At 36.1% G+C, this 14,399-nt stretch overlaps 2 protein-coding genes across 5 annotated transcripts in view; both read right to left on the reverse strand.

Annotated features, from left to right (window-relative positions):
* Positions 1 to 6,691, reverse strand: part of LOC108115131 (insulin-like receptor) — a 54,918-nt gene extending 48,227 nt beyond the window's left edge. The window contains exon 1 of the mRNA XM_017226409.2: positions 6,021 to 6,691. The gene's annotated coding sequence lies outside the window, so the exon portion shown is untranslated. The remainder of the gene's footprint in view (positions 1 to 6,020) is intronic.
* A 2,481-nt stretch (positions 6,692 to 9,172) lies between these two features.
* LOC108115144 (transcription factor E2f1) overlaps positions 9,173 to 14,399 on the reverse strand; it is a 45,001-nt gene continuing 39,774 nt past the window's right edge. For 3 of the 4 annotated variants that reach the window (XM_017226441.2, XM_017226442.2, XM_017226440.2), the window contains 4 exons: positions 13,581 to 14,315; positions 12,289 to 12,535; positions 11,300 to 12,175; positions 9,173 to 10,271 (listed from right to left, as the gene is read on the reverse strand). In XM_017226441.2, coding sequence (XP_017081930.2) covers positions 10,144 to 10,271; positions 11,300 to 12,175; positions 12,289 to 12,535; positions 13,581 to 14,315 — 1,986 coding nt within the window. In that variant the 3' untranslated portion in view covers positions 9,173 to 10,143. The remainder of the gene's footprint in view (positions 10,272 to 11,299; positions 12,176 to 12,288; positions 12,536 to 13,580; positions 14,316 to 14,399) is intronic. The other variant, XM_017226444.2, reaches the window with a different exon arrangement.

Below are 14,399 nucleotides of genomic sequence, written 5' to 3' on the forward strand. Positions count from 1 at the left end.
ATCTGCGTGAGAGAGACACAAAATTAAATTGTCAAAAAAAGAACGGGCAATAATAACAAATAAGGGGCAGACAGACATTTGTTGCTCATTTATTGCTAAAGAGGATCTAAACATAATTAAGCAAAGGATATGAAAGCCAAGCCTAAATAAGGAAAATTTTATCTTAAACTTTTTTTCCATTTGTTTTCAAAATATTAACAGAAATCACATCACTATTTGCATGTCTATTAAAATCATTTTTATTACCTATTAAATTATCATAATGTTTATTTATAAAATGTTTTCAACTTATTATTCATTCTGAACTTAGTTTTATCTAGTTTCATTCTGGTTTTAGGAAGCTTTTGCTGGATTTCAAATATAATTTTCCACATTATATTTAAGTAACATTCTAAAACATAATAGAAACACATAATTTAATACCAAAGCGATTAATAAAACATATCGGGCAATTATAATTATTATTTAACAATCCGTTTGATAGGCCTTAAAATTAAATATTAAAAAGGTAATTGCAAATCAAAAGATTTTATTTTAATTTATTTATTTTATAAGTTTTCTTTGGCAGGAGACTAATATTAATACGAATTAATATAAAAAAATGTCTTTACCTTAAACTTAATTTTCCTTAAATATGTACATATGCTTTTCATTACTCATATTTCGAATATAATTAATCAGGGCCACGTTATAAACGTTTAACATGGCTAATCACGGACAACTAGTTTGATAAGCTCTTAACCCTTAGTCACCACCATCCGCAGAGATTGCCCATAATCTGGAATCAAAACATCAAAACAAACAACTTGCCATTGGCCAATTGTTGATTCTTGTGGGTGTATATCCCCATTCGAGTGTGTGTGTGTGTCGCCGAATAAGATACTAAATAAACAAACATGGATTCAAGAGAAGACGTCGCATATGAAATGATCACAAGATCCAGTAGTTACCATATAAACACCACGTCATCGCCTGTCTACCGCCCGTCACACCCCCATCATCTTCGTCATCTACACCTCCTCCTACCCACAACATTGCCTTTGGTTGCCATTTTCACCAGCAGTTTATTATACTTTAACTATTCCTACAATATTATTGTTATTGCTGTTCTTTAAATCACATAGTGAAAACCATAATTGTACACACACTCGCTCGGCACACTGAGGAAATGGGTGTGCACAGCAGAGGTAAGTTGGTTATAGGTCTTTGGTGAGTCATTTGGCCTAATTAGGTAAGTTTTTTAATTCATATACATTTTTTATTGAGAATTATAGGCAAAAAAAACAAAATATTATAATCATTTATGTTATTTTCATTTTAATGAAATAAAACGTCATTATTCAACTTTAAAGAACCATTTAAAATGCATATCTATTTTATTGACCGCATTTGTTCATGTATTTGGTGTTCATGCGTAGGCGACTGCAGACTATTGAAAAAGAGAGGGGCAATCGGGGGGACTCTCGTCATACGACCGACTGACTATGTCATGTGTTGTTGGGTCCAAGTGTGCGTGGTGTGGTGTGTGCTCCATGCTTTTTGCTTTTGTTCTGTTTCTTGTTCTTGTTCCTGCTCTTGTTAGTAGTGTTGTTATTACGGCTGGGTATTATTTACTTGGACTTTAGACCGTCTTCCCATGATAAGATTCGGGAGCAGCTGCGTGTAATGATGAGTGGGGTGGGGTGGGAGTGAAGTGGTTGGCTGGTACTATAGTGATGTCTGGTTGAATGAAAGATGCAAGAGATCCGCCATGTGAATCATTATTCAATCTGGCCCTCAGGCAAAACGCTTCTTGGAACAGTCGATTCTCCGATTCATTCGTTTTTCCGCGAGCCGAATGCAAATAAAAACACAATTAAATGCGGCTGGCTTGGCGAAAACAAGTTGAGTCACACACGGCAGGCAAATACATTGCATTTCGAAATGGCAAAATAAATGGCAGCAACAACGCTTGCGTAATTAATACCAATTTGGTCATGATCCAAAATGCAGAGCTAAAAGCAATAATAATGAAATAAACAAGAAGAGTGGGGATGGTTATTTCACGAAGTTTCGGATCACCTTCAAGATTTATTGCTTCTGTCAAGTATTCTTTTATGAAATTGATTAACTCTTTATCATTCATTCAAAACATCCTATAAATAAAATATATTTGTTTCTTTAATTTCTTTACTTTTAACGGTAAATCATTTCACAGTCACCACTTCATTATCATTGATACTTTTTATATAATATAAAATTAAAACAACTTTGTTTTAATACAAAATAGTTCTGGATTTTAAAATTTATGTATTTTATACTAAATTTATTGAAATTCTTCTAATTCTTAAATGATAAATAATTAAATGTTCTAATAATTTAATTTATTTCTTGCTACATAATTGTTTGTAAAATATAAAGACATAAAATAAAAAAATAAATATTATTCCAAGCAGTAAGGGAAAACAACAAACAACATTTTATTCGATTTTCTATCCTATCTGCCAAAATTTATTCCATTAAAAACAACTTAAAAACTACAAAAACAAGAACAACAACAGAGCAATAAACTCGCAGTGCGTGCATGCATGTATGGTAGTAAGAGTGGGGCGATGTTAAGTGAGGGGGAGTGTGGAGCGATTAGAAGACGCGCGTCTAAGTTCAAGGCCAAGCAGTTCAGAGCATAAGCAGTGAAGGCAGCAACAACAAAAGCGAAAAAACAACAGCAGCAGCAAGGCGAATGTGTGAGTGAGAAAGGTAAAGAGAGGGGCAAAGGGAAGAAGCAAACGCAGCTGAAAAAAGTGCACACAAAATTGTTTGCCTCTATGTGTGTGAGTATGTTGTTTCACTGCGAAAAAGGTCAATGACACCTGTCTGTTTGTCTCGCTCGGCTCACACACACACATACAGGCTTATCACCGGCCACTCTCTTTCGGCAATCGTGCCCTCTCATTCTAGCCTTCGTGCAGCTAAGTTCAGACATGTGGTCAAAGCTTTTTGTCGGTTCTTTTTTTGTTTTTTGGTTTTGGTTTTTGTTTTTAATGGCATTTGTAGTTGTATTGGTGTCGGTGTATGGGTTGTTGTTGTTTTTCGCTTTGCCGCTGTTTAATTAGTGTGGCCAAATTATGCGCCCAAATTGCCAACAACTGGATGGTCATACGTCATCAACAATAGCCGGACAAACAATTTCCGGTTTTTGGCCCACCATACCAAACAGCAGAAAACAAAAACAAAACAGAAAAAGACAGCCAATATTAAAAATAACATGCACGAAAATAAAATAATAAAAATACTGAGAAAAACAACAAACTTGGCCCGGGTTCCGTCATTGCCTCATCCTCTATAGATTCTTCGGGTTTTTCTGCTTTATTTTGGTTCTATTTCAGCAATTTGTTTTTGCGGCGACTTATTTTTGTCGCAAACACGCACACATACATATTTATGCTCGCCACACATACACTCACGCACACACACTGAAGCAGGCAGGCAAACTCGATTTAAAAATAAATAAATTACGCACAAATACAAATACATTGGCCAACATTCTTCGGGCCTCGTCAAAAATATAGCATGATTAATACAAAAATGCGCAATTCTCGATTATTTTTTTTTGTGAGTGTTCTTTTCTCTTTTTTTTTTTTTGGGGTTTTGCCCGTTGTTTTAACCCCACCTCCTAAATTTTTATGGCATTTCTCTGTTATTATACAATAATAACGCGAATATAATAAGAGCACACAGCAAGTGGGCAGTCCGGCAACGTAAATAGCAACAACAAGCGCAGCGGCACGCCAATTAGTGCTTATGCTTTTTAATTAGCAAACGCGGACCCATCCCCAACATTTCTCCCGTTTGCTATGTTCCTATTTTCCCATTTTCCTACTTTCCCGCCCCAAAAAGAACAAACCAACCTAGACGTAATATCTCCCCTATCGCCAGTTATTTTTTGTAATGTTTTTCCTATTCTCCACTACCACGGTTTCATTTCACTGCAATTAGACGGAGAGACCCTCAAGATCTATAGTTTTATTCCAGTTCTTACTTATTTTGTTTATAAATATAACTTCCAAGGTAGAAACCTTATAAAACATTTGTTATCCTTAGATATTTGAAATCCTTGAACCCTGAATTCAAGCTATCAAAGATTAAGTATTAAACATTTTTCCTACTCTTTCTTATGTAATCCTTAATTTTGGAAGAAATTTAGTATTGCTAATAAGCTACTATTACTAAATTAAAATAAGAAAGTTGAAGTAACTTACTTTAAGTAGGTTATACTAAGAAAGTTAAAGTTCCCGAAGTCCATAGACGCATTGACCTGTGTTTTTTCATGTTAAGTCTTTCAAATATATTTGAACAAATGATTAAATACATATATACATAACTAACCACTAGCTAACAAAATTTTAACTAAGTATCAATGAACATGAAATTTATTATAAAACTCTTTTCTTAAATTAATTAAAAGAAAAAGTTAATTATTATTAAAGTTTGAAATCTAAGAAGAGAATTTTTATAAGCATTTAATTAACCACCAAGTAATTAACAAAATAAATTTAATTAATTAAGTATTATGGTCATTTTTAAGCTTCAAATCATTTACTAGCATAAACACCATAACTACCATCACTACGACGAAAACATTTTAAGCTAATTGCATTTCTTAGAACAATTTATCTAAAAAGTAGGTCGGCAACTAGAAACTTTGTCAGCTTAATTATTAACTAGAAGTTTTGACAGTTTTGACATGCACATTTTTAACGACTTTGCTACATTTATTTTGATAAACATTAATTACCATCATATAAGGCTACATAATATTTGGGTGTACATTTCCAAAACTCAGACACTTGGTCACATCAAATTAAAAAATGAAAAAAAACCAAGCAAAACTGCACTGTCATGACTTTTTGACAACCAATGAAATTATGTGGTGCTCAACTTTGTTGTTAATTAAACACATTAAAATGAGCGTAAACAACATTTTCCAGCTTAAGACCAAATAAAAAACGTTTAACCAAAACCTTGACAAATCAACAGGTGAGTAAGCACAAAATTTATTGATGAAAAATGTTAAATACAAATGTGGTTTTTAATTGCAGAGGGGCGTAAAATGTGGGAAAGAGCGAAGGTTTTAGAGGAAAATAATCAAAAATATACATATGTATGGAAAATATAAAGATAAGACATTTTTAACAGTATTAACAGAAATAAAATAAAAATCAAGAATTAAAGAATTGACGTTTAAGAAATAAGTTTTTTATAAATAAAAAAATAATATTTTTTAAAATACGGCAAAATTTGCCAATTTAAATAAAAAAGGAAAAGGAAACTGTTGAGAAAAACATCTACTAACTTTTAATACACAATAAAAAAGGTTTAGAATTTATTGTTTAACCAATTCGCAATTAAATTAAAAATAACTAAGACAATTTTTGAATATTAAATAACCTACAAAAAAAAAAAAAATTCATCAAATCGCATTACAAAGTGTTAATGACACTTAATGTTGGATTTATTTAATTGGTAACTTATCTGCAACGCTTTTCAAAATGCGTGCAACAATAAAAACAAGAAGAACAACAGCAATAGGCACACAAAAACCGGCAGCAAATCCAAATTCTTTCATTTCTTTTCCGCCTCTCTTCGCGCAGCCGCTCACCACACTGAGCGGGAGAGGGCAACCGGGTGCGACCGCTAGCAAGAAGGAGAGAGAGTATAATGCTGGCTGCGCTGCTCATTCACAAAACGGAGACGTAAAGCGGTGTGCGAAGAAGAAGAACAACAGGCCCAAGATATGATAGATATGGAACAACAACAAAAGGAACAAGAGAAACCGGGTGAAGAGAGAGCATGAGTGAGGGATGGTGAGGGGGGTGTATAGGGAGCGGAGGACGAGGCGGAGGAGGAGAGCAAAAACAACTTGGCATAAATTGCTGCTGCGTAGTAATTTCAGTCGAGTATTTTTCTAGTTACGTTTTCACTACTATTTTCATTTTTATTATTATTGTTACGATTTGTTGTTATTGTTTTTGGTTACTTACCCCTTTGCAACGCCGTTGTTGTTCGGCATTGTTGTTGTTTTGTCACCTATTTCTTTTAGATTTTATTTTTTTGTATTTTATTTTGGTATCGATTTCAAAATAGAACGACGCACTTTCCCAGACGCAGGCGTAATTAAATTTTTCTTATGTTTTATTCGCGTGCTTTCTTTTTGCGCCGCAACTTCACAACATGCTGTATATATATACGTTCATATATATATAAATATTAGGACTGTGTGTGTGTATGCATATGCGTGTGTGTGTACACAAATTTTATTTATTTATTTACCGTGAATTTTACACACACACAACCAACCGGACATATTCCGCACTCACGAAAATTTGCCGCACTTGTATTTCGTGGAATTTCTTCTATTCCAACTCCAAATAGATATATCTCAAGCTATTTTCATCTGTATTTTCGCACATTTCATTCACCAAATGCTTTAAACACGATTTTTCCGCATTTGCATTGTATTAGATATTGGCAAATCCACAGTGGCCTCTATTTAACAACGATGCTTTTCCGCAGCAACAAAACACATTCACACAATTTCCCGCGACCGCGACACTTAACTTGCATTTTCGATCACACACACGCCGTCTTTTCTCCGCTCGATTCCGTGCTGTGTTCCGCTGCGCCCGAAAGTTGTTTTTGTACTGAGGGGGCGGCCGTTTTTGTGGACGCGAACAACGAGAGAGAGTCCCGATGGGTTTTTTTGTTTCTCGCCGTTGTTCACACTGAACGATGCTCTCTTTAGCGCCAACGCTCTCTCTCTGTTGATCTCTTTTGGTTAGCACGTTTTTAACATGGTAGAGCTAATAGCTAACAGTTGCAGAGCTCTGTTGTTAACGTTGCGTAGCTCTGTTGGTAACGAGGCCACAGTCCTTCCCTTTGCCTAAATAATTTTAAGAATTTGTTGTATAAAAAGTAACAAATCAAACAAACTTAAAATTAAGCAAAATAACAAAAAATCTATTATTTATCTATTTTTCTTTTTAAAAAGAATTTGATTTAATTTAAAAATAATATTTAAAATAAAATTAAAAGTAGCTATTCTTAAAAATATATCAAGCGAAAGAATTCAGATTGGTTTACAAAATAAATATTTTTTACAAGTTGTGAAATTAGAGATGCTAATCCCGCATCTCTAATTTCATTCATATTAAATAAAATCTAATAAAAATTATTACAAAATGAACGCTTTAATAGTCTTATATAACCGGCGTTTAGATAGTGTTTAAAAATGCATAACAGAATTTTTTAAAATTAAAAAATAACGTGTTATTTAAATTGATAAAAAAATAGCTAAAAGTAAGCTATTATTATTATTAATATATAATGTCAATGCCAATGTAATCTTGGGGTCAAACAAGTATTAATATATTTTTTACCAAACCAATTTAAACAATGAAAATGCTAAATTTAAAACAGTTAATAGAGCCCAGTTGGAAGACATGGGAGGACTTGTTGTATACGCAATATTTAAGCCTTCTAACAGCGCTCTGTAGAGTTTCAACGTTCACAAACACGCCATCTGTAACACTGAGGACGGCCGGAAGTCAACATTTCTCGCAACTGTTCACTCTGTTTTAATTCTGTTCTCAACGCTGTTCTCTTTTATCTTTCATGTTACTGAGCACTGTTGTTGACGACTGTTATGATAACGCCATCTATAGTTGTGGCAATGTTTAATGACATGCCATCTACATTTTTTCTACATTAAAGAAAAACCAAAATTTTGAAGTTAACTAAAATATGGTTATAAAATTTAATTTGGAATTGAATTCATAAATATTTCATATTCAAGGAAGAAGAAAAAAAGATGTAATAAGTGGTAAAATTATATATTTAGCCGCGTTGAAAACTTTAAAGATTATTATTTTTATAAATTGCTAAGCACTAACCTTTGAAAAAACGTAAAGGTCGATCGTTTACATTTTACATCCCTTTTTTGTGAATTCTGTGATACCTCTTAGGCTTTTTTAGGCTTAGTTTCCCTTTTACAGCCAATTACATCATATTTTTTTAAAATATCTTTAAGTTGTTTTAAGTTTTTCCTTAAAAAATCATTTTGATTTTCCCCAAAAGCTTTCGGTTATCTTTTGTAATCGTTTACGTTAATAAACCTGTCAGGCTCCTAAAAATGCAAAATATCCCTATTTTTATTTGAAGAAACTAAAGATATTTTATTTAAAAAGTTTTCAAAAGAAAACATTTCCCTTTAAAAAATATAACTAGTTGCTTATTTTGTAAAAATAATCAAACCTAATTTTAATAATTACTCAAAAAAAACGAAATTACTGAAGCAAAAAGTATAAGACTGTTTCTAAGTCCAAACAATTTATATCAATGTGAAGTGATTATTAAAGATGAAGATCTAAGCTCTTCAATTCTTTTTATACATTGCAGAAGATTCAAAATGAAGGCAATAAATAACTTTTGTCGCAAAATATTACACATTTGGCGATGAACTCCAAGCGCTGGATGGGCTTCAGTGGGAATAAGGTATTAGAAAAATTTAAAAATAAAAACTGTGTTGGCCCAGTTAGCTAAACAGATGTTGTCTGTAGTCTGAATGTGTGTCCAACAGTATTTCAAATTTAAAAGTCAAATATATGTATTTTTCCCAGTTTCCAAAGATTTCCAATTAATATCGAAAAACTCTAAACATTAAAAACAACAATTGCTTGATTTTAAAACTTTTTTTGTTTATTTTAAAGTTTTGTTTTGTTTTTTCTAAGATTTATTTTTTCTTTTTTCATGTGTTTGTTTTTTATTTATTTTGTTTTTTTCTGGAAAGAAAGAAAAGTACCTAACAAAGTGTTGTTTTTTCTTATAAAAATTAAACGTACAATTATACAGAGGTTTCGGTTTTTGTGGTTCTCGTTCTCCTTGTTTTATTTGTTGATTTTTTACAGTTTAATGATTTGCATTTGTTTGTTGCATTTATTATTTAGTTAAATATATATAACTTCTAGGCGAGAGTTTAAATAATTATTTATGTACTTGTAGTTGACTCTGTTAAGTTGTTTGTTGGTTGGTTGGTTGTTTGTTTGTTGTTTTGTGGGATGATTTGGCTTCTATGAATAAACTGCTATTGGGCCCATGTGTGTGTGTGTTTATAGTTTAAATTTTATAACAATAACAAATTATTATACATAGTTTATAGCTTTAATAATAGTAATTAAAAATCAATCGATAAATCGAAGCAAATGAAACAAATGGCAGAAGAAGTTTCCTTGTTGCATGCGAATATTGAAGGGGAAGAAGGGGCAAGGATGAGGTCAGGGGTCATGGGGCCCAGTTGTTGTTTCCTCATCTTCTTCTGCTGCTGTTCGAATTTGAAATGTCTTCCATCGTTTTTTTTACAATTTGAAATTGATTTTCTTTTTATTGTTTTTTAATTTTATGCTGATTGATTGACTTTACAACTATTTTGTTTTCTAATTAAAAATTATGTGTGTGTGTGTTGATTTTACTTTCTTTTTTCTTTACTAATTTACAGACAGTTCTAGCCCAAAAATGTACTTTTTTCTTTTGATAAGTAAGGGAAGTATTTTTTAACCATTTCATTTAAGATGGTTCTATTCCTGATTCTTAGCTTTTGCTTCTCCTTTTCTCGTTCGCTTTCTTTTTGTTTTAAGGCTAAAATTGAAATTTGCTTATAAAATGTGGCTCTTCTTGCTTCAACTTTCTCTTCTCCTTCCTTTGCTTTTCTCTTGTGAGGCTGAGTTTTTCGTAAAGTAGATTTTGTGTTTTCGTTTTTTCTTTTTGTTTCGCTTAAATTAGTTTGGGGTTTAAATTTAAATATATATATTTATATATATATATATTTGTATAATTTTTACGCTTAAAACTTTACACACAACTTAGTTTCATTAAGTTTTGCTGATTCGCTTTTTTTGTGTTTTGTTTTTTTGGATTTTTTGTTTGCTTGTTTGTTTGTGATTTTTGCAATCAAATAATTTAATAATTTGTAATTTGCGGGTTTTTGTTTGCGTTTGTTTTTGCCATTTGTATATAATTTAAAATTATAAACACCCCCAGAATCCCAATTTTGTTTGTAGATATATATATGTGTGTGTGAGTGTATATGTGTTTCTTGGACGTCTCTGCATCTTAGGGTCCATAGGCATCCGAGCCAAAGTCGAACAGCCGATCGATGCCCTCGTTGGCGTTCAGGGCATAAGGATAATCATTGTCGTCCGGTGGATTGATGGACACAAAAGCAATATCGTTGTTGAAGTCTGTAAATATAATTAAGAAATATTAGTTAAATATATAAGTGCAATATTCTAAAGTTTGATGGCTTTATAACTTTTAGTTTATTATTGATTTTTGTTTTGCCTTTGGACAAACATAGAGAGATAGAGAGCTGAATAGAGCGAGAGATGTTGGTGGATGCATGTTTGAAATTCACGCCAGAGCTGAATCTCATGGTGCTACAGAATTTCAATTTCAAAATTAACAATTGGCCCCGGGAGCGGTCAGTGTTGTTGTCAGTGCAGACCCACGAGAATTCAGTTCCAAAATGAATTTGACACGAGGACGATTGCTGACGTGGCGACAGGTTATCGATATCGCTATCGATATATATATACAGTTTTATGCACAATTATTATAGTTTTTATTTGATATTATTAGTTAATGTGTGTTAGCTTGATAAATGTGAGCACAAAGTAAATGTCTGGAGTGAGAGGCAGAGGTTAGATGTTAGTAGGGATGGGTTAATTGATTTTTAAAAAATATTTACACAGAGAAAGTGCCAATCTTCTTACAGATTTCTTGGGCATTTCTCATAAAACACGTTAAAACAAAAACTAAAATTAAAACTAACTCAAATTGTCAATTTTGAACTGATTCTCGTTGGCCAAAACATTGCAAATAACAAAATAAAATGTTTTTGAAAATTTTGAATAAGTTTTTTGGTTTTATTTAGAATTTCCTTGCTTTCCTTTTATGTTGCCTTGAGGTTGCCACGCTCAGCAAGAACTCAGACTGTGATGCGGCTTTTCGGATACACGCAGGTCACAGAGAAAGTTCTTGACAAGTGCGCCTCATTAAGATATTAACTTTGTCCTTAGTTAATATAAACTGTTAGCTGCTGTTATTTACATGATGACGACACACAAAAAATTCAGGCGGATGCAACATGATCATGGATGAATGAGCGGGCGACGGGCGATTGCAAGCACGATCATATATATATTATTTACAGAAATTTTTGCTCTTAAGGATATGCACAACAAAATGTGGCTGCCACAAAAATACTTACAGTCCGAGCCAATGTCGTTGAAGAGCGCATCGAGACCCTGGAGCGTGACGTTACTGCTGTTGCTATTGGCATCGCAATCGGCCACACTGGGCGGCAGGCTGTGGCGGCCATGGCTGAATGGCTGATGGGGATCTGCGTTGGCGCCAGCGCCAGCGATGTTGCCATAGCCGCCGTCATCGCCACCGCCGTTGCTGCTGCTGTTGTTGTTGTTGTTGTTGTTGTTGTTGTTGCTGCTGCTATCTGCAACGGCAGCAAATTGCATCTGCAGTGAACTTATCGCCGATGAATGTGTAGCTGCCGCCGCTCGGGATGCTGCTGCCGCTGCTGCAGATGTTGTGGTTGCATCTTCCATTGCACAATTATACATGGGCACATCGCTGCGTCGCTGACTGCTGCCACCGTAGCCTATTGTGGGTGGTTGGGAATTGCTGTTGCTGTTGTTGCTATGATTGCTGTGGTTGCTGTTGTTATGACTATTAAGCGTAGTGGTTGCTGCTGTTGCTGTTGCGCTGCCTGCTGCAATTGCAGCGGCTGCTGCCGCCCTTCGCCGCTTCGTAGGCGTTGGTGGCGAGGATTCTGTGAGGCTGCTAAACAGCTCCTGGATGGAGTTCTGCTGATGCTGCTGGAACTGATGGCTTCGAACCACCGGGTTCGTTAGTGTCGGCACCAGTTGACTCAGCTCCGTGTCCACATCGTCCTCATCTGGCTGCTGCTGCTGCTGGTGCAGCATCTGTTGCTGACTTTGCTGCTGCTGGTTCAGATTATGATGCTGGGCCATCGCAATATCACAAATGTTATTATATTCAGGCTGGGACTGCTTGGCGGCTTCCTCGATCGATTTGCTGAGGTTGCGGGCCGAGCGGTAGGGCGTGGGAACTGAAAAAAAAGAAATAATTATTATTAAGTAATTCAAAAAGGGAAGATAACATCCTAGTAACTAGAGTTTCCCCCAAACAAATGATAATCCCCTTTTCTGCCTTCCAACTCACCTAATCCTTTGGTGCTCAGGGCATCGATATTGTTGAAGAGCGGATCGTTCATGCGCTGGTTGGTCAGCGGATGCAGTCGTGTGGAGGTGGCCGTTCGGACGCATCCGGCACCCGGTGCTCCAACATAGCCGGCACCCGGCGCAATCGGCGAGTTCTCCGGCGAGGTGTCATGGCAGAGGAAGACGTTGATCTCCCCGCTGTTCTCCGCCTTCACATAAATCTCGCGCGGCAATTTTGTGTTGGGCAGCTAAAAAAGAAAGACGAAACGAAAACCGATTATTAAACAAATTCCAAATAATTAAATACAGATAAATAATAAAGGGGTTAGGAAACTAACTTCCAAAGGGGAGCGCGCGCGGTGTGAATTTCGAAGCGGTCGCCGACCGCTCGTCAGCAAAAGAGAAACACAAATGAAGCGAGTTTGGGAATGAGCAGCGGTTTTTTTGCCGCTCGCTTATTTTTAGAAATGATATTTTGCTTTTCGCTGATTCTTGCCCCCCGTCGTCTGCTTTTATTTTATTTTTTTTTTTATATTTTATTTTCTTCATTTTTATAGCCTCTCTTTTGCGTTGTTGTTATTTGGGCAATCAGTTATTGGCGTTGCCAGAGGGCTTGAAAAATTTATCAATGTTACCCTACGAAATCGAGATTTTCCAATTTGTTTCTCACTTTTTAAAGTTCATTCAACAGTTCAAGGCTAACGGAAACATTAAGCGTTGATATATTTTTTTATAAATAGTGCCGCATCTTCTTGAAAAACCAAGCAGCATTGGCGATTGGAAAAACTTTGTTGGACGAGGCCAGAAATTTACTTGATATCAAAAGAGAAGGTGGTGGAAGGAGAGCTAGGCGGGATTCCATTTCGCCTGTCGTGTCTGCCGCAGCGATGGCCTTCTATAAATAAGCACCACGTTTAATGGCATGCAGACGCTAAGAAGAAGCACCGCTGACTAGAGACAAAAAACCCAAGGAAAAGCTAGGAAAAGCTCTGACGTAGGCCCAACGTATATAGGAACTGGCTAAATAGATATGAGCCGTTCGTACAAAAATAAAAGATGGGCATATCGACAGTTTCCGATAGAGTTAAATGAGTCAAAAAGTATTAACAATGGCTGTTGCTATAGAAACTAATCATGAACATGCAAATTTTCATTTAAGAACTCGATCGCAAATCGCAAATGTTATTATATTCAGGGTTGGAAAAATATGTATATGATTGGTATCCTTCTTCCCATTTCCAACTTCCTCAACTGGTTTTCCCCTATTACAATTTTCCCAAATCCCTTACTCACCACAAGCTTGGCCTCTGGCGGCGCCTTGATCACAATGATGATCTGATCTTTGAACAGATCCACGTTAAGCAGGTCATTCTGCGTGACGTAGGCCATGCCGCCGGCGTTCTCCACCTCCTTCGAGATCTCCGCCAGACTGCCGCGCATCTGATCAATGGCCATGTTCAGCTCGTTCTCGGTCTGCTCCAGACGTTCCGATTCCGACTCGATGCGTCGTGACCGCTCTTGGCTAACCATCGACTGCCCACAGCGCCACTGGATGTTGTTCTTGGACTTCTTCTCCAAGATGTTAATGCCTTCTAGGACATTGGTGATGTCGTAGATACGTCGCTTCTGGACGTGCAACCGATTGGATGCCTCGTTCAGATCCACTACACCATCCGGCGACTCCTGCAGCAGGTCCACAAACTTTTTGGTCAGTATTCCCAGCGAAGTGTCCGCCCTATTACGATCTCCGCTCGACGAGCTCATGGCCACCGAAGCGGCCAAGTGTTGCTGCGGCGTTGACAGGGCAAAGGAGTGATGCGATGCCGGTTTGGCCACCCGCTCCACCACATCCTCGTCCAGCTCGCCATCGGCGTCATGGTGCAACTGGTGGTGGCTGTTCCGCAGCTGCTGGGGCGTACTGCTGGCCACATGCTTCTGGTAAACCACCGTCTGGTGGTGCGCACTCTGCTTAGCCTGTTTCTTAGGGTGGATCTCGTCGCTGACGGTTTGTGGCCGGCGTTTGACCTGCTAAGCAAAGGATAAATTATCATTCTTAACTGTTTTTAGATTGATTTATGCTCGGAACCTTAAGCAAATCATAATTTCTTAAGC

The sequence above is a fragment of the Drosophila eugracilis genome, unplaced genomic scaffold (assembly GCF_018153835.1).
Source record: "Drosophila eugracilis isolate 14026-0451.02 unplaced genomic scaffold, ASM1815383v1 contig_974, whole genome shotgun sequence".
Classification (NCBI taxonomy): Eukaryota; Metazoa; Arthropoda; class Insecta; order Diptera; family Drosophilidae; genus Drosophila; species Drosophila eugracilis.